The 23,112-nt window shown below is 47.1% G+C and overlaps 1 protein-coding gene across 2 annotated transcripts; it reads left to right on the top strand.

Moving 5' to 3' along the window:
* The first annotated feature begins 1,568 nt into the window (after positions 1–1,568).
* Positions 1,569–20,142, top strand: RILPL2 (Rab interacting lysosomal protein like 2). 2 transcript variants are annotated; one of them, XM_040620014.1, is made up of 5 exons: positions 1,569–2,059; positions 10,329–10,480; positions 16,099–16,212; positions 17,601–17,691; positions 19,592–20,142. In XM_040620014.1, exons 1-5 carry the CDS (start codon positions 1,718–1,720, stop codon positions 19,739–19,741), a joined length of 849 nt encoding a protein of 282 aa, XP_040475948.1. In that variant the 5' UTR covers positions 1,569–1,717; the 3' UTR covers positions 19,742–20,142. The 2 variants fall into 2 exon arrangements, with proteins under 2 accessions (XP_040475948.1, XP_008687189.2); XM_008688967.2 differs by lacking the exon at positions 17,601–17,691.
* The last annotated feature ends 2,970 nt before the right edge of the window (positions 20,143–23,112 follow it).

Raw genomic sequence — 23,112 nt, 5'->3', positions numbered from 1 at the left:
AAATCCAGTGACATAAAGCTTTCTCCCTATGTTTTCTTCTAAGAGTTTTATAGCTTTATGTTTTAGATCTATTTTGAGTTAATTTTTATATATGGTGTAAGGCAAGGGTCCACCTTCATACTTTTGCATGTGGGTATCCAATTTTTCTAACAACATTTGTTGAAAAGACTGCCCTTTCCCCAAAGAATGGTCTTGGCACCCTTGTTGAAAATTATTTGACCATATTTGCAAGGGTTTATTTCTGGGCACTCTATTCCTTCGTTCCTTTTTATGGTAGAATAATATTCCACTGTGTGGATATACCATATTTTATTTATGGCAACCCTAACATTTTATCTCCTTTAATCACTGGGTGTAGTCACATCTGTGATTTAGGGATTACTGAGCCCTTGCCCAGAAGCCTGGCTTTGATCATTAGAACATTGTACCCTCTGAAAATAGTGTCTATTTTGTTTGCTTGCTTTGTTTTTTGCTTGTTTTATCCTTGGCCACTCAACATTGGGCTGCTAGAACCTCGGTGTCGAGAACATCAGGTACATCTACCACAAAGAAAGCTAGCGATATATTCCTGGGAAAAAAGGACAAGCTCCATTGCCAAGTTTTCTGCCTAGGACTATTACAAATTTCTAATCAAACCCAAAATAACTCGTTTTGCAATCCACACTGTTAATATTCTTACTAATACCCTATCCGTAGAATACTTTCTAATTTTCAAAGCAGAGAATGATTTTTGTCTTGTTTATTACTCCTTCCAACCCAACCCACGTGCCACGTGTGTCCCACACAAGTTTAACGTTTGTTGGAGGACAGAATGACGAATACCAGCTAACATTTTTTTTTAGTACTTCCTAAGTACTTTTGTCACACGCATCATCTCGTGACCTCATCTTAATATGTTCTTGCAGCAACATTACCACGTAGGTGCTGTTATTCACTGAGCAGGAAACTGAGGGTTAGTAACTTGCCAAGGCAGCTATGCTGAGTAAGGGGAGGAGCCCAGAAATCCGCAAAGGGCACAGCAGGGATTCTCCATTAAGATTCAGATGCCGCCGTCCCGGCGACAATGGGCCCGGGAGTTTTGTGCAACCCAGGTCTCTTGACTCCCACGCGCAGACAACAATAGCTGTCCTCTGTTTTGCCGCAAGCTTCTGAAATACCCCCAGAGACCCGGATCTTCCTACACGTAGAATGCAAATTCTATGGCTGAAAAGCTTGAGCATAGGAAGGAAAAAGTTGTGTACTTTTCACCCTCTTCCCCAGACCTGTGGTGGAAACTCCGCCTCCGTCTCCATGGAAACCCGGCCGCGTTGGCGGCTGTCACCAGGGGCGGGGCTCAGGCGGCCGCCCCTCCCCCACCCGGTTTGCAACGCCTCCCAGCCCGGAGCAATCGCGGTCACCCCTTAACCTCTCCGTTCCTCTTCTCAGCTGTCCTCCCTTTCTGTTGTCTTCTCGTGCCCCAACCACATCCTGGGGGCCGCCTTCCTGCACGGTCCTCAGCGGGGCCGGTGCACCCCGCGTCCGGGCCTGGAAGCGTGGAGCGCGGCCTTTCTGCCCCGGGCCCACCCCTCGGCTGCGCTGATTGGCCGCTCCTGAGCCATCCCCCCGCTCCGGGCCCGCAGGGTCTCAACCCGGCGGAAAGTTTTCTGCGCCGGGAGGAAGTTGGTAGTTTGGAGATTCTGAGAAAGCAGCTTCTGTGGCTGCAGGGGCCTGGGTGGCCATGGAGGAGCCCCCTTTGCGAGAGGAGGAGGAAGGAGAGGAGGAGGAAGAAGAGGAGGAAGGGGACGAGGCTGGGCCCGAGGGGGCTTTGGGCAAGAGCCCCTTCCAGCTGACAGCCGAGGACGTGTATGACATCTCTTACGTGATGGGCCGCGAGCTGATGGCCCTGGGCAGCGACCCCCGGGTGACACAGCTGCAGTTCAAGATCGTCCGCGTCCTGGAGATGCTGGAGACGCTGGTGAATGAGGGCAACCTGACGGTGGAGGAGCTGAGGATGGAGAGGGACAACCTCAGGAAGGAGGTGGAGGGGCTGCGGAAAGAGGGCTCGGTGGCCGGCCGGGAGGTGAGTGCTGGGGGCTGGGCCCTTCGGGAGCAGCCTGGGCTACGTGGGGGGAGAGCGCCCAGTGGCCCCGAGGCCGCTCTCCTCCCTGGAACATCCGAGCCCCTGAAAACAACCACAGCGCCTACCCAGTTCCTCAGATTAGAAGCATCCTCCTAGTTAGATTTATCGAGCACTTACTAGGTGCTGGGCCCTGTGCTCAGTTTGTTCTGAATCAGGGGCTCGAGCCTTTTTGACCTGACCTAGCGCAGTGGCTCTCAAGCTTTAGCGTGCAGCGAAACCACCCGATGTGTCCGTGAAAGCACAGATTGCTGGGCCCTGGCCCCAGAGTTTCTGATTCAGCAGCTCTGGGGTGGGGACCTGAGAACCTGCATTTGTGACAAGAGCCATCGCATTTTGAGAATCTTGACCTAGAAAAAGTAATACATTTTAAATGAGGGAAATCAGTACTGTGACTACCAAAAGACTCCTAAAAGAATGTTCTGAGCACCTTTATTGAGAATTGTGCCAAGCTGAAACAAGCACCAGAAGAATGGATTTTAAAATTGTGGTGTAATCCACAGTGGCATACTACACAGCAGTGAAAAAGAGCAGAGCACTGATACACACAACTGTGCCTGACTCTCAGAGACGTCACACTAAGGGACAGGAACCAGGCACAGAAGAGCCCACTGTATATTTATGGGAAATTCAAGAACAGGCAAACTAATTTGTATTTATAGAAGACAGATTGATGGTAACCCCAGGGCGGGGGGAGTTCATAGGGAGCTCATCTGGATGTGATTACATGCGCGTATACCTATGTTAAAAATCATCCGGGGCGCCTGTGTGGCTCAGTCCCTTAAACATCGGGCTCTTGGTTTTGGCTCAGGTCATGATCTGAGGGTCGTGGGATCCAGCCCCTGGTCCAGCTCTGCTCTCAGAGGGGCATCTGTTGGAGATTCTCTCCCTTTCCTTCTCCCTCTTCCTCTGCTTCTCCCCCTGCTCGCTCTCTCTCTCTCTCAAATAAATAAAATCTTTAAAACAAAAAACATCAAGGTAGGGGTGCCAGGCTGGCTCAGTCAGAGGAACGTGTGACTCTTGATCTGGGGGGAGGGTCATGAGTTCGAGCCCCACTCAGGAGGTAGAGATTACTTAAATAATTTTTTTTTTTAAATCATCAAGCTTGGGGTGCCTGGGTGGCTCAGTCGGTTAAGCGTCCACTTTCTGCTCAAGTCATGAGCCCGGAGTCCTGGGACTCCTTGCTCAGTGGAGAGCCTGCTTCTCCTTCTGCCTGCTGCTCCCCCTGCTTGTGCTCTCCCTCTCTCTCTCTCTGACAAATAAATTAATTAATTTTTTTTAAAAAGTGCAAGGAGGTGAAGAGATCTTTTTAAAAAAATCATCAAGCTATAAACTCAAGATTAGTGTATGTATGTTATATCTCCATTTTACAAAATTACCCATTTTATCACTTTCCAATATTGATGAAACAAAAGTTTTAAGAAATAATTTATCTTAACTCACCCTTATTAAATATGATGCACAGTCATACTTGCTTATTCTTTTTTTTAAGGTTGTATTTATTTGTCAGAGAATGTGAGCACACAAGTTGGGGGGCGGCAGGCAGAGGGAGAAGCAGGCTTCCCTCTGAGTAAGGAGCCCGATGTGGGACTTGATCCCAGGACCCTGGGGTCATGACCCGAGCCAAAGGCAGATGCTTCATCAACTGAACTACCCAGGAATCCCTTTACTTGCCTATTCTATTTTCATGAGTTTTTAAATTCTTGTTGCAATTGATTGAATCAATATGAATTACTAATGGATCTCTAGCCACACTTAAAAAAAAAAGCTGCTCTAAGTGGACTACCTCATTTAATCCTCTTAGTGTTAGTATATCCATTTTACAGAAATGAAAGCATAGAACAGTTAAGTAATTTGCCAAAGGACTTACTGCAAGTAAGAGGTGAAGGCAAGATTTGAACTCAGAGATGCCAGTCTTAACCACCGCACACGGAATATACCACATTTGACCTTATTTGTTGGAATGATGTTTGATGAGTGATGGCACCGTGCTGGACCCTGGGGCCACAGAGGTAAATTAGACAAGGACGCTGCCCTCAGAGCTCCCGTCTAGTGGGAGAGTAAGACACCCACACCTCCAGAACTGAAGGAAAGATCACAAACTGAGAAGCGTGCCAAGAAAGGACAAGAGGAACAGGGTCGCTGACATTTGCAGGGAAAAAAGAGTGAAGGTTTCTGGTCACTTCCGTGGTACACTTATTTCAGCTACTCGTTCGTCCCAGTGACAACTGTACTTGTAGATACGGTTCTACTTCAGTGTCCATCATATGAGATAGTTGAGTATCGTGATTCATAGCCTGGCTTTTGAGACTCAGGAGAAGTTAAGTGACTTGCTCAGGATAGCTCGGCTCATGTTCTGAGCTCATCTCTGCCACCGCCAACCCCAGGAACGAGATATGGAGGGAGCCCCATCGCAGACCGAGAATAGTGTGCTCTGCACGGGCCCGGGTGATTTCCTGTGTGGGGCACAGCGGCCGGCTTTATCAGCCAGCAAATGAGACAGCATTTTCCTCCCAAACTGCAGTCTTAAGAACAGGGGTGGGGAAAAGGGCATAGAGAATGAATTTGCTTAGCGCCACTAGGGAGTTCATAAAAATACACCTTATTATTTTTTTCCGGTTTTTAAAATTTTTTAAATTATTTTTAATTGTGGTAAAGTACACATGAAATTTACCACCCTAAGCATTTTTACATGCACACTTAAGTGTCATTAAGTACCTTCTCATTGTTGTGCAACTGTCACCCACCATTCCTGCCCGAATTCTTTTCATCTTGCAAAACTGAAACTCTGTCCCCAGTAAACACTAGCTCCCTACTTCCCCTCTCCCTATCTATGTTCTTTTTTTTTTTTTTTTTTAAAGATTTTATTTATTTATTCGACAGAGACAGAGACAGCCAGCGAGAGAGGGAACACAAGCAGGGGGAGTGGGAGAGGAAGAAGCAGGCTCATAGCGGAGGAGCCTGATGTGGGGCTCGATCCCAGAAAGATGGGATCACGCCCTGAGCCGAAGGCAGACGCTTAACCGCTGTGCCACCCAGGCGCCCCCCCTATCTATGTTCTATCTCTATGAACTTGCCTATTCCAGGCACTTCATATAAGTAGAATTGTATAGTATTTGTCCTTTTGTCACTGGCTTATTTCACTTAATGTCTTTAGGGTTCATTCATGTTGTGGCTTGTATCAGAATTTCTTTCCTTTTAGAGGCTGAATCATATTCCGTTGTGTGGCTAGATCACATTTTGGTTATCCGTTCACCCGTTGATGGACACCTGGGTTGCTTCCACCATTTGGCCAGTGTGGATGATGCTATGAACATGAAGTTATAATGCGGTTCCTGGGTGGCTCAAGTCAGTTGAGTATCCAGCTCTTGACTCAGGTCATGATCCCGGGTCCTGGCATTAAGGCCCACGTAGGGATCCCCACTCAGTGGGGAGTCTGCTTGGGGATTCTGTCTGTCTGTCTCTCTCTCTCCCTTTGCCCCTCCACCTGCTTGCACGCACACGCTCTCTTTCTCTCTCTCTCTCAATAAATAAATAAATAAATCTTAAAACAAACCAACAAACATGGAGACGCCTGGGTGGCTCAGTCAGTTAAGCATCTGCCTTCGGCTCAGGTCATGATCCCAGCGTCCTAGGATCTAGCCCCACATCAGGCTCCCTGCTGAGCAGGGAGCCTGCTTCTCTCTCTGCCCTCCCCCCCCCACTTGTGCACTCTCTCTCTCTCTGTCTGAAATATATAAATAAAATCTTAAAAAAACAAAACATAAATGTATCCATATCTTCTCAAGTCCCTGCTTTCAATGCTTTAGGGTATATAATTAGAAGTGAATTGCTAGATCATAGGATAATTCTATTTTTAATTTTTTTAAGGCTCTGCCATATGGTTTTCCATAGTGACTGCACCATTTTACATCCCCATCAGCAGTACCCAAGAATTCCAACTTTCCCACCTCCTTGCCAACATTTGTTCTGTTCTGTTTGTTTACAGTAGCCACTCTAATGGGTGTGAGGTATTTGTTTCCTTTCTTTTTCAAGATTTTATTTATTTATTTATTTATTTATTTATTTATTTATTTAGAGAGTGAGCATGAGTGGGTGGAGGGGCAGAAGGAGAAGGAGAATCCCAAGCAGACTCCATGCTGAGCACAGAGCCCATCCAGGGCTCCATCTCACGACCCTGAGATCATGACCCGAACAGAAACCAAGAGTTGGACGCCCAACTGACTGAGCCACTTAGGTGCCCCTTTCCTTACTTTTATTTATTTATTTTTTTAAAGATTTTATTTATTTGACAAAGAGAGAGACAGCCAGCGAGAGAGGGAACACAAGCAGGGGGAGTGAGAGAGGGAGAAGCAGGCTCCCAGCAGAGGAGCCCGATGTGGGGCTCGATCCCAGAACGCCGGGATCACGCCCTGAGCCGAAGGCAGACGCTTAACCACTGTGCCACCCAGGCGCCCCCCTTTCCTTACTTAAAAAAAAAAAATTATTTTTTAAAAGATTTTTTATTTATTTATTTGAGAGAGAGAGAGGGAGAGAGCATGAATGGGGGAGGGGCAGAGGGAGGCAGAGGGAGGTAGAAGCACAGGCAGAGAGAGAAGCAGACTCCCCACTGAGCAGGGAGCCCAGTGCAGGCCTCCATCCCAGGACCCTGGGATCATGACCGGAGCCGAAGGCAGACGCCCAACCAACTGAGGCACCCAGGTGCCCCTCTTTTTCAAAAAATTTAAGTTCCAAATTCAAAAGGTGCAAAAGCATTTGCCTTGAAAAATCTACCTGTCCCCTTCTCTCCACCCCCAGCCACCCACTTCCTCTCCCTGGAGAAATTTTAAATGATCAGTTTTTTGTGTATCCTTCCAGAGATGCTTTATACAAACAGAGGCAGATATGAAAATATTTTTCCATTTTTTTACACAAATAGTATTACAGCATATACCCAGTTCTGCCTTTTGTGTATTTTCACTTAACATAGCATGAAAGTTAAATTTAATCAGGATATAAAAAGCTTCCTCATCTTTTAATGAGGAAAACTTCCATTGTATGGTGTTATCAGTTGTCCAGCTGAGGGTTCTTCACTTGAAGTTCTTGGATGCCCAAGGGGATTATTGATTCTAATCCGAGAGGCCTATGTCCTTTTGCATGGGAAAAAATTATATTTTCATTTTCATTAACTTCCACCTGAACTGTGTCACTTTCTTCAATTGTGAATGTAGACAACAAGCTACAGTAATATTAGCAATACCTGTGACAGTCACCAATGGAAAGCATAGATATTTTCATGTCTCATTACAGCGTAGTTCACATCTCAAAGTTTTGTTTTGGTTCAGTATTTCACTGGACCTGGTCTAGCTCACCGTATTTAATAAAGAAGCAGGTATATTAATCATAAATTTGTTTTTAGAAGATTTTGATGAGTGTATGTCACCTTAGTTGGTCTCCTTATAATTGTGTGCCTTTCATTTTATACATTTTAACACATTGTTTGGAGAAGGACCGTGTGGGCTTTACCTGGCTGCCAGAAGGGTCCGTGGCACAAAAAAGGTTAAGATTCTCTGCTGTAACCAGTCTCCTATCAAGAGATGTTTATGTTCCAATCATTTGCTCTTAGCACATGCCACATTGAAAAATCCTAACAAATGCCATTTGGCTCCTGAGGGAGAGTATCTAGAAGAAATGGACGCACTGGATCAAAGGGAAGGAGCATCTGAAATTTGGATGCTATGTAATGCCAGAGGCCAAGGGGACCCACTCCTCCAGCAATCGGCGCCGGTGCCTGCTTCCCCGCGGCCGCTACAACATGGGGAGTGTTAAACACACCGATCCTTGTCAGTCCCATAGGAGGAACGTGCTCACTATTACTGTCACCTCTTTATGCTATGCCTTGTTCTCTCCGTCACCTACAGAACATTCCGGTGTAGAATGTTCAAATTCAAATTTTAGTTTGAAAACTTTGCGAACCTATGGAAGAGTTGCAAGAAAAGCACAATGAACACCTGTATACCTTTCATCGGGATTCAGCTGTTGTCTTCAGTTTTGTGTGTGTGTGTGTAGTGTGTAGTATGTCTTAGAAGATATACACCAAAGTATTTATATACACGCACAAAACACATATGCCTGTATGTATATATGCATATACAAAAACAACATGTATGTGTATTACGTATTCACTCCTAGTTTCCCTCAACTATTTGAGCAGACATTATGTTAGTTGCAGGATTAGTAGAAGATGGGTCCTTTACCCTCAGTACTTCAGTGAGTATCTCACGAGACATACTATTGTGTAGCCACAAGTAAATGATCGAATTCAGAGGGAAAAGGTGATAGAACACAAAGACCTAATATACTACCCCTATTAAAAATTCACAATAATGTCCTTTACAGCATCTTTTCTCTGGAGCAGGACCCAGTCTGGGGTTACACAGTACCTTTGGTCGACACATCTCTTCAGTCGCCTTTAATCTGGAACAGTTCCTCAGCTTTCCTTGTCTTTCATGACCTTGACATTTTTGAAGATTATGTATCAGTAGTTTTGTAGAATGTCCTTCAATTTGGGTTTGTTCTGAGGTGTCGGGGTGGATTCAGGTGATAACATGTGTAGCAGGAATACGGCTGAAGGGATGCTGTGTCATAGTGCATTGTGTCTGGAGGCACTTGACTCAGTTTGTCATTATGCTGACGTCAGCTTGTATCACTTGGTGAATGTGGTGTCTGCAAGATTTCTGCACTGCATAGGGGCCTTTATTCCCCTTTGAAATTCGTAAGCACTTGTGGGAAAATACTTTAAAACTGTGGAACATATTCTGTTCCCCAACAAGCTTTCACCCAAAAGTTTTAGATCCATTCATTAGTCTTCCCTGAATCAATTATTACAAAGTTGGTTAAAAATATATGATTTTTTTTTCTGGTAAAGATTTTATTTTTAGGGGCGCCTGGGTGGCACAGTCGTTAAGCATTTGCCTTCAGCTCAGGGCATGATCCCGGCGTTCTGGGATCGAGCCCCACGTCAGGCTCCTCTGCTATGAGCCTGCTTCTTCCTCTCCCACTCCCCCTGCTTGTGTTCCCTCTCTCTCCCTGGCTGTCTCTCTGTCAATTAAATAAATAAAATCTTTAAAAAAAAAAAAGATTTTATTTTTAAGTAATCTCTACATCCAGCATGAGGCTTGAACTCACAGCCCCAAGATCAAGAATCTCATGCTGTACCGACTGAGCCGGCCAGGCGCCCCAAAAGGATGATTGTTCCACTCTCTCATCTTCTACACTCATTAATTGGCCTTCTGCTATAAAGTACAGATTCCCCTCTTCCTTCCCTGTTTTAGTCAGAGTTCTCCAGAGAAACAGAACCAATAGGGGATATAGCCGTCGATATAATGAGAATAGTTATTTGAGGCATTGGCTAATGCAGGTATGGAGGCCGAGAAGTCTTACAGGCTTCAGTCTGGAGAACCAGGAAGTCCTGTGAACTGGGGAGGGCGGGAGGGGGTTGATCGTGTAAGTCCTGGTCTGGAACGAAAAGCCTAAGAACCAGGAGTGGCAAAGGCTGAGGGAAGGAGAGGGAGGATGTCCCACAACAACAGACGGAGCTCAGAATTTGTCCTCTCTCCACCTTTTGTTCCATTCAGGCCTCAGTGGGTTGGATGGTGCCCGCCCAGCCATCAGGGAGGGCCATCTGCTTTCCTCAGGGCATAAGTCCAAATGCTAATGTCTTCCAGAAACACCCCGAAATAATGTTTAACCAGTTATCTGGGCAATCCTTGCCCAGTCAAGTAGACATATAAAATTAACCATCACATCCGCACTGATTAACTAATTTAAATTTTTACATTTTAAGTATAAACTCCTGAATTCTCTTTTTATTGGAAGGGTTATTGTGTTACTATTCATTTTGGTACTCAAATTGTTCTCAGTCTGGCCAGTGAGAGCTCCTTCAGACTGTCATTTTTATATGTCTCTATCCCTTACACCAGGGAAGTTTCCATGTTCATCCTGTGATTTCCCCGTTCCAGCCCTGGAATCAGCCGTTCCCCAGGGAGCCCTCGTTCTTTCCTTGGAGAATGGTACTTAGAACTTCTGGTTTGCCCTTCACCAAGCACTTCCAGAGGGCAGTGTCTCATCTGACAGGGCTCCCGGGAGTAACAAAGCAGAATTTGCCTTTCTGGGGTGGACTGTCCATCCTCACGAGGGAAACCGGATAAGTGACCAACATCTTTTCTTGCAGGTAAACCTGGGACCGGACAAAATGGTGGTTGACCTGACAGATCCCAACCGACCACGCTTCACTCTCCAGGAGCTGAGGGACGTGCTCCAGGAGCGCAACAAGCTCAAGTCCCAGCTGCTGGTGGTGCAGGAGGAGCTGCAGTGCTATAAGAGGTGGGGCTCTGCTGCCCTGGGCGCTCCGGCACCGCAGAGCCACACCCTGCCTGCCGTTCCTTGACAGGCTATGTATCCGTTCCATGTTCGCTCAGCCAGTTTATTGGAGACCTACTCGATGTCAGGCACTATTCCTGGCACCGGGGTATAGCAGTGAACAAAACAGAGAAAGCCCATGCTAGTGTGGGGGGAAGACAGGCAATTGACAAGGAAGTCTGAGATGAACATGCAGGATAATAGTGGTAAGTGCTCTGAAGAATGTAAACCAAGGTGACAGGGCACCTGGGTGGCGCAGTCGGTTGGGCATCCGACTCCTGATTTTGGCTCAGATCATCATCTCAGGGTTGTGGAAGCGAGCCCCGCGTCGGGCTCCTTGCTGGGTGTGATGCTTGCTTGAGATTCTCTCTCTCCCTCTCCCTCTGCCCCCTCCTCTTTCTCCCTCTCTAAACAAAACAAAACAAGGTAACATATGACAGCAAAGCTCTGGGGGGTGGGGGAGGGCCTGTTTTACATGGTCCAGTCAGTGAAGACCCCCTGAGATGAATGACAAGAAGCAGCCAACCATGTAAAGACTGGAAGGGCAAATGTGGAGCAAGAAGTGCTAAGACCCTGAGGTGGGAACCACTGTGGCCGATTTAAGAGATCCAACATGGTGGAAGTTGGAACCCAGGTAGAGGATGAGAGGTATGCCTTGTGAGCCCCAGGAAGGGGCTCTAATTTTGTTGTAAGTGTAATGAGAACTCATTGGAAAGTTTTAATCAAATGACAAGATCTGATTTACTGTTTTATTTATTTGTTTTTATTTTTTGTTTACTTATTTTTTTAAGGAGGTTCCATGCCCAATGTGGGGCTTGAACTCATGACCCTGAGATCATGAGTCAGAAGCTCTACCGACTGAGCCACCCAGGGTTTTAAAAGATCAAATGCAAGGGTCACCTGGCTGGCTCAGTCGATAGAGCATGCAAGTCTTGATCTCAGGGTCATGAGTTTAAGCCCCACATTGGGTGTGGAACCTACTTAAAAAAAATGGGGTGCCTGGGTGGTGCAGTTGGTTAGGCATTCGACTCTTGGTTTCGGCCCAGGTCTGATCTCAGAGTCCTGGAATTGAGCCCCAGTGTGGGGCTTCGCGCTCAGCAGGGATTCGGCTTCAGGATTTTCTCTCTCACCTCCCCCCACCCCGCTCCTCCTCCTGCTCACTTGGCACGCTCACTTTCTCTCTCTCTCTTTCTCTCTCTCGCAAATAAATAAATAAATCTTGAAAATAAAATATCGACAGAACTATTTGATTATTTGCAAATATACTGAAGTATTTAGGAATAAGGGGATGAGAAGTCTCCTGCTTACTCAGGTGGTTCAGAAAGAAGATAGATGCATGGTTGGTTGGGTAGGTGGGTGGGTGGAAGGAGGGATAGATGGATAGGCAAGTAGGTAGGTAGATAGATACACAGAGAAACAATTTGGGGGGGGGACTCTGGGTAACAAGTATATGGGAATTCTTCATACCAATCTTACAATATTTCTGTAAATTTGAAATTATATAAAAATTAAAAGCTGAGGGGCGCCTGGGTGGCACAGCGGTTAAGCGTCTGCCTTCAGCTCAGGGCGTGATGCCGGCGTTGTGGGATCGAGCCCCACATCAGGCTCCTCCGCTATGAGCCTGCTTCTTCCTCTCCCACTCCCCTTGCTTGTGTTCCCTCTCTTGCTGGCTGTCTCTATCTCTGTCAAATAAATAAATAAAATCTTTAAAAAAAAAAATTAAAAGCTGAAAAAGATCACAATAGGGGCACCTGTCTGGCTTAGTCAGTGGAGCGTGCAACTCTTGATCTCAGGGTCATGAGTTCAAGCCCCATGTTGGGGGTAGAGATAACTGAAAAATAAAATCCTAAAAAAAAAAAAAAAATCACGGGGTGCCTGGGTGGCTTGATAGGTTAAGGGTCTACCTTCAGCTCAGTTCATGATCCCGAGGTCCTGGGATCGAGCCCCATATCAGGCTCCCTGCTCAGTGGGGAGTCTGCTTCTCCTTCTCCCTCTGCCTCTCCCCCTGCTTGTGCTCTCTTTGTCTCTGTCTCTCAAATGAATAAATAAAATCTTATAATTAATTAAAAATAATCACAATAACGTGTAGGCAAAAGGTTGTAGGACAAGCAAGAGAGGAAGTAAGCTGTTGGCCTGTCGGGTTTGGACTTTGCTGTATACATCTGCCTCCTGTTTCCCAAAATGTTTTCTTTCATGTAAGTGCTTCTTGAAAAGGGGGCTCTGTGGTCGAATAATTATGGGAAACCGTTGAGTTAAACAAAGCAGATTCCCTTAGAGACAGAAAGAAAGCCCAAGAGCATAAAAATGCAGTGCCGGCTTTTATTTATCAACGCGTACTACACGCCAGGCACTCTGCTAAGTGTATGCCAGGCATCATTTCAGGTAGTGCTCGCAGCAAGGTGAGCTAAGGTAATGTTATCTCCAGGGTGTTCTAAGGTTCACGCAGGTCAGGTACCTGCTTGAAGTCCCTTAGCTGGTGGTGACAATGGTGAGACGTGACCTCAGGCAACCTGATAGCAGAGCCTGTGCTTTTAGTTATCCTGCCACATTTGGACTCTGAAAGTTTAGAAGTAAGAAATACGCTGACTCAGGGGCACCTGGAGGGCTCAGTCGGTCAAGCATCTGCCTTTAGCTCAGGTCATGATCCTGGGATCCTGGGATTGAGCCCCAGATCCTGGGATTGAGCCCCAGGTCAGGCTCCCTGCTCAGCAGGGAGTCTGCTTCTCCCTCTCCCTCTGCCCCTTCCCCCAACTCATGTTCTCTCTCTGTCTCTGTCTCTCAAATAAATAAATAAATAAAATCTTTTAAAAAAATAAATTCATTCAATGTAGAATCATTAAAGGAGCCACAGTACAGTAAAAATGTTCTAGCAAGCCAAATCCAAAAGGGCTGAGTTCTGCCAACAGGAATTTAATTGTCTTCCTTCTGCTGAGGATGGAACCATGTTAATGGAAGGACCTGTCTTCCTCTCATTTAATAAGTACTTCAGACACAGGTAGTTAAAAACAGGAACGGCTGAACTGCTGGGGCTTAAGCAGCTTGTTAGCGAATAGAGCGACACGCTTTATTTCCAGTTTTGAATTCCCAGAGAGCAGCAGGTACCAGACTTCCCATCTGGTACAGGCCAATTGATGGCAGGATTCTGTTTACGCACTTGGGTCCTGTATTCTAGAGAAACCAGCATGTCAGCTGAGGTATTCTCCTAGCAACTGCCTCAGTTTTGAGGTCCAATAAAATCTGATTGTTTTTCATTGAGGCAGATGTGGTAGGCTGCTTCCAAAGATGGATTTCTCCCATCCTGCCTGCCTTCTGCACTGAGTCTTTTCCACCCCTCAAGAGGTAGAGTCTGTTTTCCTTCTCCTTGAGTCTGGGCAGCCCAGTGACTTGCTTGACTGATGGAGCATGGTGGAACCGATGCTGTTTGGCTTCTGAGGTTAGGGGAGGCCTGTTGCAGCTTCTGTTCTTCTCTTCGTGGAATTTTTTGTCCTCGAGGAATGCTTGAGTCCACAGTCCTGTGAGGAAGCTCAAGGGAGTACCATGGAGAAGTCACACAAAGAACAGAGGTGCCCCAGCTGACAGCCCCAGCTGGCCCAGCCCCCAGGTGACCCGCCAAGCCAGCCATAAGAAATGGAGCCATCGTGAGAAATCATAAATCTTCATTGTTTTAAATCATTATGGCTTAGGGTGTTATGTAACAATAGATCATGGAAAAGGGGGTTATCAATAGTAAATTAATGATGTATTAATACTATAACAAATATGTAAATGATAATATTAAATAATAAGAGCTCATTCCTTGCAAAGGAGAGAGAAGGATGAATCCCACTCTCTTGCACTCATGTGTCAAGAGGTGTGTTAGTCTGCCGGGCCGCCAAAACAAAATACCATAGAATGGGTGATTCAAACAATAGACATTTTTTTCTCACAATTCTGGAGGCTAGAAGTCCAAGATCAGGGTGCCAGCGTGGTTAGTTCTAACTCTTCCTGGCTTCTTCACACGGTAGAGAGAGGAAGCCCTCAGACGTCTCCTCTTCCAAGGGCTCTAATCCAACCATGGGAGCCCCACCTTCTTGACCTCATCTAAACTTAATTGTCTCCCAAAGGCCCCATCTCTAAATACCATTACACTGGGGCTTAGGGCTTCAACATATGAATTCTGGGGGACACAATCCAATCTGCAGGAAGGGGAAAACACCATAGGTATAAATTAACCAGCAGGTGCCACAGCAAAATACCTAAGTGGAGATAACAAGCAATGTATGAAGCATTTCATACATTGAAACATTGCATTGTGGTCAGACTACTTTTGGTTGCAAGTGACAGAAATCCAATTTAAACTAGCTTAAGTACAAAAGGGAATTTATTAACCCACATAGCTGGGAAGGATCTTGGGACTGCTTTCAGAAATAAAGAAAAAACTGCAGTTAAGGCCTCAGGCTTGGAGGAGCCAGAGACTTGGTGCCTCTTTCTTTCCTCCTTGCTTCTCTTTGTCGGCCTCATTGTCTTGTGTTGTAGACACACCTCCTAGGAATCTTAGGAAACATGGCTGCTGGCAATCCCAGCTGAACACATGAGAGAGAACAGCTTTCTTCCAGCTTCTGTACATCAAGTCCAGGGAAATACTCTGGTCCTCTTTAAGTCAACTAACTTCAATATCTTACCAATCAATATCAATTTAACTCTTATCACCATCTGACTTACTGTATCTTTTATTTTACTTAATTTATTTTTTTTAAAGATTTTATTTACCTATTGGAGAGAGAGCGAGCTAGAGAGCATAAGTGGTGGGGAGGGGCAGAGGGAGAGGCAGAAGCAAGCTCCTCACTCAGCAGGGAGCCCAAGGTGGGGCTCGATCTCAGGACCCCGAGATCATGACCTGAGCCGAAGGCAGACGCTTCACCTACTGAGCCACCCAGGCGCCCCCAATTTATTTGTTTATTTACTGCTTCTTTCCCCAATGGAAAAACATAAATTACATGATGGAAGATAATTTTGTCTGTTTTGTTCACTGCCATAGTGTCAGGTGCTATGTATTGTCTCGGTCACTCAATCCTGGGAGGCAGCTACTCTTCTTGTCCTCATTGTTTTTTAAAGATTTTATTTATGTATTTGTCAGAGAGAGCACAAGCACGGGGAGCAGCAGGCAGAGGGAGACACAGGCTCCCCGCCGAGCTGGGAGCCTGACATGGGGCTTGATCACAGGACCCTAGGATCATGACCTGAGCTGAAGGCAGCCGCTTCACTGACTGAGCCACCCGGGCATCCCTCTTACTATCCTCCTTTTACTGATTAGAAAATTAAGGCTTAAGTTGGAGAATTGATATGTGGTCCTATTCCTAGAAAGTGGAGAAGCTTGAAGTACAAGCCAATGCAGTTAGACAAGAGAAAGAAAGAAGAGGTATCAACATTGGAAAGGTGGGGGGAAGATTCTCCTTATTAGAAGCAGAATCTCTCTGACTCTAGCTTTCAATGATAATATTACTAATGTAATAATAATTATTATTAAGACACTTCACTTTCAGAGCTGCACAGACAGAAGGTCTGCGATAAAACAACCCATTTATTTGTCCCCCTTTCCACAGTGGTCTGATTCCACCAAGAGAAGGCCCAGGAGGAAGAAGAGAAAAAGACACCCTTGTTGCCAGGACCAGCAAGGCCAGCAGTAACAAGGAGGAGAAGACAATCATAAGGAAGCTGTAAGTTACTTGCTGCCCATTGCCACTAAATCATTGCTGAAGGAAGGAGTGGAGGCCCGAGGAGGCTGGCCAGCTACCCAGGGTGGGGACGTCCTGGTTGGTGCGGCTAAGAGCTGATAGGAAAATTCGGGGCTGGGCAGTCAGGAGATCTGTTAGGCAGTAGTCTAAGCACTTGACATATATTAATTCATTGACTCTTCACGGTGACCCTGTGAGGTAGGAGCTGCCATCAACTCCATTCTACAGGTGGATACTGAGAGGCAAAGTAATTTGCCTGAGGTCACCCAGATAGTAAATAGTAAAGTCAGGATTTGAACCCAAGGAGGTCCAGATTCTACACTACTCTCTCCTATGATAGAATACTATTACTACAACAAGAAAAACAACAATAATTATTAGAGTTTAAGGGGGATTCATGGGGTACCTGGCTGGCTCAGTTGGAGGAACATGTGACTCTTGATCTTGGGGTCATGTGTGGAAGGGCAGGGGTGGCTGATTCATTATCTCTCTTATCTCCAACTTTTTTTTTAAGATTTTATTTATTTATTTGAGAGAGAGAGAGAAAGAGCACAAGCAGGGAGAAGGGCAGAGGGAGAAGCAAACTACCTGCTGAGCGGGGAGCCCAAAGCGGGGCTCGATCCCAGGGCCCTGGAATCATGACCCGAGCTGAAGGCAGACGCTTAACTGACTGAGGGACTGAGCCCCTCTTACTTCCAACTTTAGAGGACCCTGTGTCTCCCATCGTTGGGACACATGACATGATTTCCTTTGAATACTCCCATAGTGTTTATGCTCCCTCGTTTCTTCGGTGCTGGGGCTCAAACCATAGAATGTGGGGTACTTGTTTAAAATCAGATTCTCAGAAGTCAAGTCTAGGATGAAGCCTAGAAATCTGTATTTCTGATGAATTCCCCAGGCAACTCTGATGTGGAGAACCCTCGGATCACACTTTGAAAGGTGCCAGGGATAGAGAAGCACCCCAGCATGGCAGCTGGGCTGAGGGAGCTATGAGGGGGGGTCAGCAGAGGGACACAGCAGCCAGTAAGACCAGGCCTGGTGGGGAGGCCACCAGGGCATCAATACGCCCCCCTCCCCACCTTCCCAGCTCCTGCCGGGGCCTCCCATTGGCTGAGCGCAGCCTGAAGCTGGACGACAGGGGAAGAAGGTTGTTGCTGCCATGCACAGAGATTGGCCTCCTAGAGCAGAGAAGGGATGAGATGAATCTGAGGGGCAAGCAGCCCACAGAGTACGCACACACATAGTTTAGTTAAGTATTACCAGACTTTCTGGAATGCCTGCATGAAAACTGCTTTGTCAGACAAGATCACCTGAAACCAAAATAATTCATCCCTTCAACACATGTTTACTGGGGGCCTGCCATGTGCCAGGCGTTGTTTTAGGTCCTGGGGATGCAGTGGACAAGACAGAGCCCCTGCCTTCATGCTGCTTCCGTTCCAGCAGGGGAGTCAGAGTGAGCCGGTAAGGAAGTGTATTGACAGGACCATTTCAGATATCCATTAAATAGGCTGCTGAGAGCAAAGTTGACGGGGGGGCGACTTCAGATTTGGGGAGTCCTGGAAGGCTTCTTCTATAAGGAGGTGACATTCAGGCTGGGTCCTGAAAGACCATAAAGACATGAGGGAAGAGCATTTCTGGCAGAGGGAACAGCAGGTATAAAGGCCTGAGGCGGGAGAGAAGCACGGAGAATGGAGTGAGGCCCGAGGTCAGTCAGGGCAGGGGGCAGGGGTTCCCAGTGAGGACCTTGAGGTTCACGGTGAGCACTTTGGGAAGACATTGGAGGGTTTTAAGCTGGAGAGTGACATGACTAGTATTTACGTGGAAAAACTCACCCTGGCTGCTTTGTGGAGAAGGTGTGGGGGGACCGACTCAAAGCAGGGCCTGGGGAAGTGTTTCTTTCCTAAGGAAGGTTCTCCTGAGTTAAGGAGATGAAGGAAAGAGCATCTCCAAGCCACACCGGCTGTCACCTCTGAAGAGATTTGTTAGCACTTCTATTGGCTGAGCAGGAGATGTAAACTCCTGGTGTCTTTGTGCCTCTCGGAGGAGAGTTCTTCGGGCCCCTTAGAGTTTGAGTCTGATATGGCAAAAATAAATGTTTGTTCTGTGCATGAGACAGCCTAAGGTCATGTGTCTAATGAGCATGGGGCCACAATTTCATGGTCAGACAAGCTCATTAAGCTAATAGAATGAATGAATGAATGAATGAATGAATGGCTTTCTGAAGAAGTAGGTCATGCTAAGAAGGACTTTGGCCTTTATCCTGAGGCGGTTGGAAGCCACGGAGGGGTGTAAGCTGAGGAATGACTTAGTTCTGTATAGTGACACGGTCGTTCTGGCTGCCGTGTGAGTGGATTGTAGGGGGTGGTGGGAAGGCTGTTGTGCTCATCATGGTGACTTGGACTGGGGGGGGGGGAGTGGAGGAGATGAGGAGTGTTGGGATTAGGAACATATTTGGGGCATGATGACTAAAATATAGCAGATGGGGGGGAGGAGCTGAGAAAACTCCCGGGTTCCTGGCATGAATGACGAGGCGGGGGATGATGTCAATTCCTGACACAGGGAGCTGGCGGGTGGGGGGGGCGGTATGTACAGGTTCAGGGGAGGATGGCTGAGCCCTAAGGCCCGTGTCCAAACACCAGTGCAGGGCCCGCCCCACCCACTGCGAGCAGAGCTGCTAACAGTGCTGGGGCGGTGGGTTGTCTTTGACAAGAAGCACCAGCCCATATTCCTGGTCACTGGCTTTCCACCCCAGCAGCCAGCTCTGGGTCTTTCTCCTGGCTGCAACTAGCAGTGAGATCGAATGTTGTGATCAACCCCAGATAGCTTTCTTCCTTTTCAAAACTTTGCATATGAGGGGGAAAACACTGAACGTTTGGTATTCATGTCTTAGGGCATACCTAGGTTTTATCTAAGAATTTACATGCCAATCTTTATTCATTGCAAAGATCCGGTTTATAATTGTAGGTAACACGGATGCTTCCTCCACAATAAAACCTCCTGAAATTAAAAAACAAAAACGTTCGAACACCATTTTTCCACATAGCACAGTGCGTAGGTAGCTCCGGGTCCAACTCCTGGTTCTACAACTTCCTGTGTGACCTTGGGCCTGTTACTGAACCTTGCAGGACCTCAGGCTGCTAATCTATAAAATAGGGACATCAAGGGCACTTCCCTCATCGAGGTGTTTTGAGTGTAAAATGAGCTGATAGATGGAAAGCCCCTGAACAGTGCCTGCCCCCACTGAGCCCTGAGCAAATGTTCGAGTCAATGGCCTGCAAGAACCTCTCACGGATTCTGCAGGGTTCTGCACCCCTTGCTTTGTTCTGTCTGTGCCCTCTGACCCTCCTCTCTCTATATCCAGGTTCTCTTTCCGTTCAGGGAAGCAGATATAGATCGAAAGCCACGACCGAGACAGTGGTTCTCGGACTCAGGAAGGCAATGCGCCACGACTTCCAAACTCATCTCTCAGTGCCACGTGTACTCACTGTACTTGCTCATTTGTCTCCCCTGAAAGCCACCAAGGAGGAAGGAGGTGAGGCTCTCTCATTATCATTTTTTCCTGGGCCACAGAACTGGACACCCCTAAAGGCCTGGCCAGAGCCGGGGAAGCGGCACAAAGGAATCAAGAAAACAGAAGGAAAGCAAAACAAGGCCCATTTCCTGCTTCACATCAGCCACCCGGAGGGGCCTCCAGTACGCAGATGTGCGTTCTGCTTGTCTGGTCTCACAGATGACCTGGGTCTTTACCAGCGAAATTCATGAGCCCAAAGGGAGAGGGGAGGAGAGAATGCAGGAAAAAATGGTATTGACATTCCAGTGATGATTTCACAGAGATTTAGTGAACATTTGATTTTACTAACATGACTTTCTTTACATGATTTTGTATTAAAGTGAAATGACTTTTATACTTTCTCTGAGTGTTTTAGAGTGGTCTCTTGAGTTATGCGACCTTGTATAAGGTGCTTTAACCTTTCAGAGTCTCGGTTCCCAAATCTGTCAACTGTACATATGTACGTATACGTATTTATATGGTGGTGTGTATGTAGTGCATATATATTTCAGCAACTCTAAGTGTCTCGCCAGTATTTTGTGTGTTGCTATGAGAGGAAAAAAATCCTGCAAATTATTATTTTTTTTAAAGATTTGATTTATTTGACAGAGAGAGAGAAAGCACAAGCAGGGGGAGCAGCAGAGGGAAAGGGAGAAGCAGGCTCCCCACCGAGCAGGGAGCCTGACATGGAGCTCAGTCCCAGGACCCTGAGATCATGACCTGAGCCAAAGACAGTTGCTTAACCGAGTGAGCCAGCCAGGCACCCCTTATTATTATTTTTTAAAGATTTATTTATTTATTTGAGAGAGAGAGAGAGAGCATGCACAGGGGGGGGCAGAGGGAGAGAGACAGAATCTCAAGCAGACTTCCCACTGAGCATGGAGCCTGATGCAGGCCTCGATCCCATGACCCTGAGATCATGACCTGAGCCGCAATCAAGAGTCAGATGCTTAACTGACTGAGCCACCCAGGGGCTCCTATTATTATTTTTTTTGGCAAAAGTTCCCAACTAACCAAAGCATCTTTTTTTTTTTTTTAAGATTTATTTAATTTAGAGAGGGGGAGAGAGAGAGAGAGCAAGCATGGTGGGGAGGGGCACAGCGAGATGGAGAGAGAAAATCTTAAGCAGATTCTGCACTGATTGTGGACCCTGATGCGGGGCTCGATCCCATGATCGGGTGATCACGACCTGAGCCGAAACCAAGAGTCAGATGCCCAACTGACTGCACCACGAGGTGCCCCCAATAACCAAAGCATCTTGAGAGAGAAGAACAAAGCTGGAGCCATTACAATCCTAGATTTCAAGATATACCATCAAGCTATAGTAATCAAAACAGTCTGGTACCGGCACAAAAACAGACACACAGATCAACAGAACAGAAGAGAGAGCCCAGAAATAAACCCACACTTATATGGTTATTGATCTACGACAAAGGAGGCAAGAATAGACAATGGGAAAAAGACAGTCTTTTCAACAAACGGTGCTAGAAAAACGGGACAAATTATAACGTCAAGATGCTATTGATTTTAAGACTCATCCTGATTTCAAAGATGTTAAAATGAGGGGGGGATGTATTTAGGATTCAATGAAATACAGTCCATAGGGAACAGATGGCTGAGCTTTGCAAAGAAACTGATGGGCCTGCTGACACATCCTGTGAGCCGGCCGTGCTAGTGACTGACCTTGGCTTACGGAATGTTCTGCCTGCTGCACAGATTACCTCCTTTATTCCTGGAACAACTCAGGGAGGTGGGGACCAGCACTAACCTGCCAGTTTACAGATTCGGAAAGTGAAACTCTAAAAGATGAAAGTAGCCTACACGAGGTCACAGAGCTAGGAAGTGGTTGCCCAAGATGCACGTGTGGCCCGATTCTAAGGCCTGGGCTCCTCCCCTGCAACGTGCCACGTGCCCCTCTTCTCCAAAGAGCACTAATGTTAATAATGCGTGTCTTGCCTGCACCACTTGGAGGACCTTCTGCCTACTGCCTCAGTGTACCTCTGCGGGATGGGGACATCATTCCCGTGGAACACCCAAGGGGACAGCACAGCGGAGCTGAGGGATTCGTCCAGGGTCCGAGCTCCAAAGTGGTAGAAGTCGGACCTGAACGCACAGGTAAACTCCACAATCCAGGCTTCACCCACTCTGCCTCCCGAGAAACACTGGCCCCGCTGAGGCCGGTCCCGAATGCCATCTTGGCAGAGCCTTCAATTAGGGGCTCCTGATTTCTGACCCCAGATGACACTGCCATCCTCACGGGGTGCTCCCGTCTTCACAGGGGGAGGGAGGAGAAAGGTTTCTGCACCCTGGAGGTGAGAGCCAGCTGGGAAAACGGATCTATGCACCCTTGCACCCTGCCTTCAGAACCCCCACGCAGAGGCTGGACAGAGCGCACACGGGGGCAGCGAGACCGGGGGGCGGGGGTACGCTGCAGAGCAGACTCAGCTCCTGAGAATGACAGGTAACATCCTAGAGTCCCAGCCATGGCAGCCCACCTCCCCACACCTGAGCCATTCTAGCTTCAGTTTCCGTCTCCAGGCTGTAGGGCTGCCAGAAAGTCTAGAAGCAGACAGAAGATCATTGTGTGTTGCTGTCCATAAGCCATTTATACATATCACCTGCATTTCCAGACCTGGGGTCCCCCCTGTATAAACGCTCAGCTGCCTCCTTCTCCCTGGTGGAGATAGGTAAGGTAAGAAAACCCACTCAGAGAGAAATGTCACGTTAAAACAGCTCTGGTTCCTGTGTATCCTGGGGGAGACTAAAAAAAGATGACAATAAAGAATGCTCAGATTTTAGCAACTCTTGGTCAAATCAGACACTGGGGTGTGGGAGTTCCAGAAGGTAAGTGGCGGGAGCGTTTCTCCCAGAGCTGGGACCCGGTGTGACCATGGAAGACTGCGGGCTTCCTTTGCCAAACCCAGCACCCGGAGCAACTGGCTGAAATGTGGGTTTCCAAGCCAGGTTTCACAAGGCACAAGAAGTGGTAGCTGTACCAATCGTCTTTAAAAAATGAGTAAATAAATACAGCAACTAAATATCAGAGCCCAGAGGCTCTTAGCTGTCAGTCCCGGGGAACTTGTAAACAGTGAACGGTAGAAACAACACAAAGTTCCTTCCCTCCCTTCCTCCCTTCCTTCTTCTTTCTCCTTCCTTCTCCTTCCTCCCTTCTTCTTTCTCCTTCCTCCCTCCCTTCTTTTCTTTTTTTAATTTTTTTGAAGATCTTTATTTAATCGACAGAGAGAGAGCACGCACAAGCAGGGGGAGTGGCCGGCAGAGGCAGAGGGAGAAGCAGGCTCCCCGCCCAGCAGGGACCCTGATGCAGGGCTTGA

Source organism: Ursus maritimus, unplaced genomic scaffold (genome assembly GCF_017311325.1).
Source record: "Ursus maritimus isolate PB19 unplaced genomic scaffold, ASM1731132v1 scaffold_33, whole genome shotgun sequence".
Taxonomy (NCBI): domain Eukaryota; kingdom Metazoa; phylum Chordata; class Mammalia; order Carnivora; family Ursidae; genus Ursus; species Ursus maritimus.
Note: the sequence above shows the minus strand (reverse complement) of the source record. Positions and strands in the feature narration are given on the sequence as shown.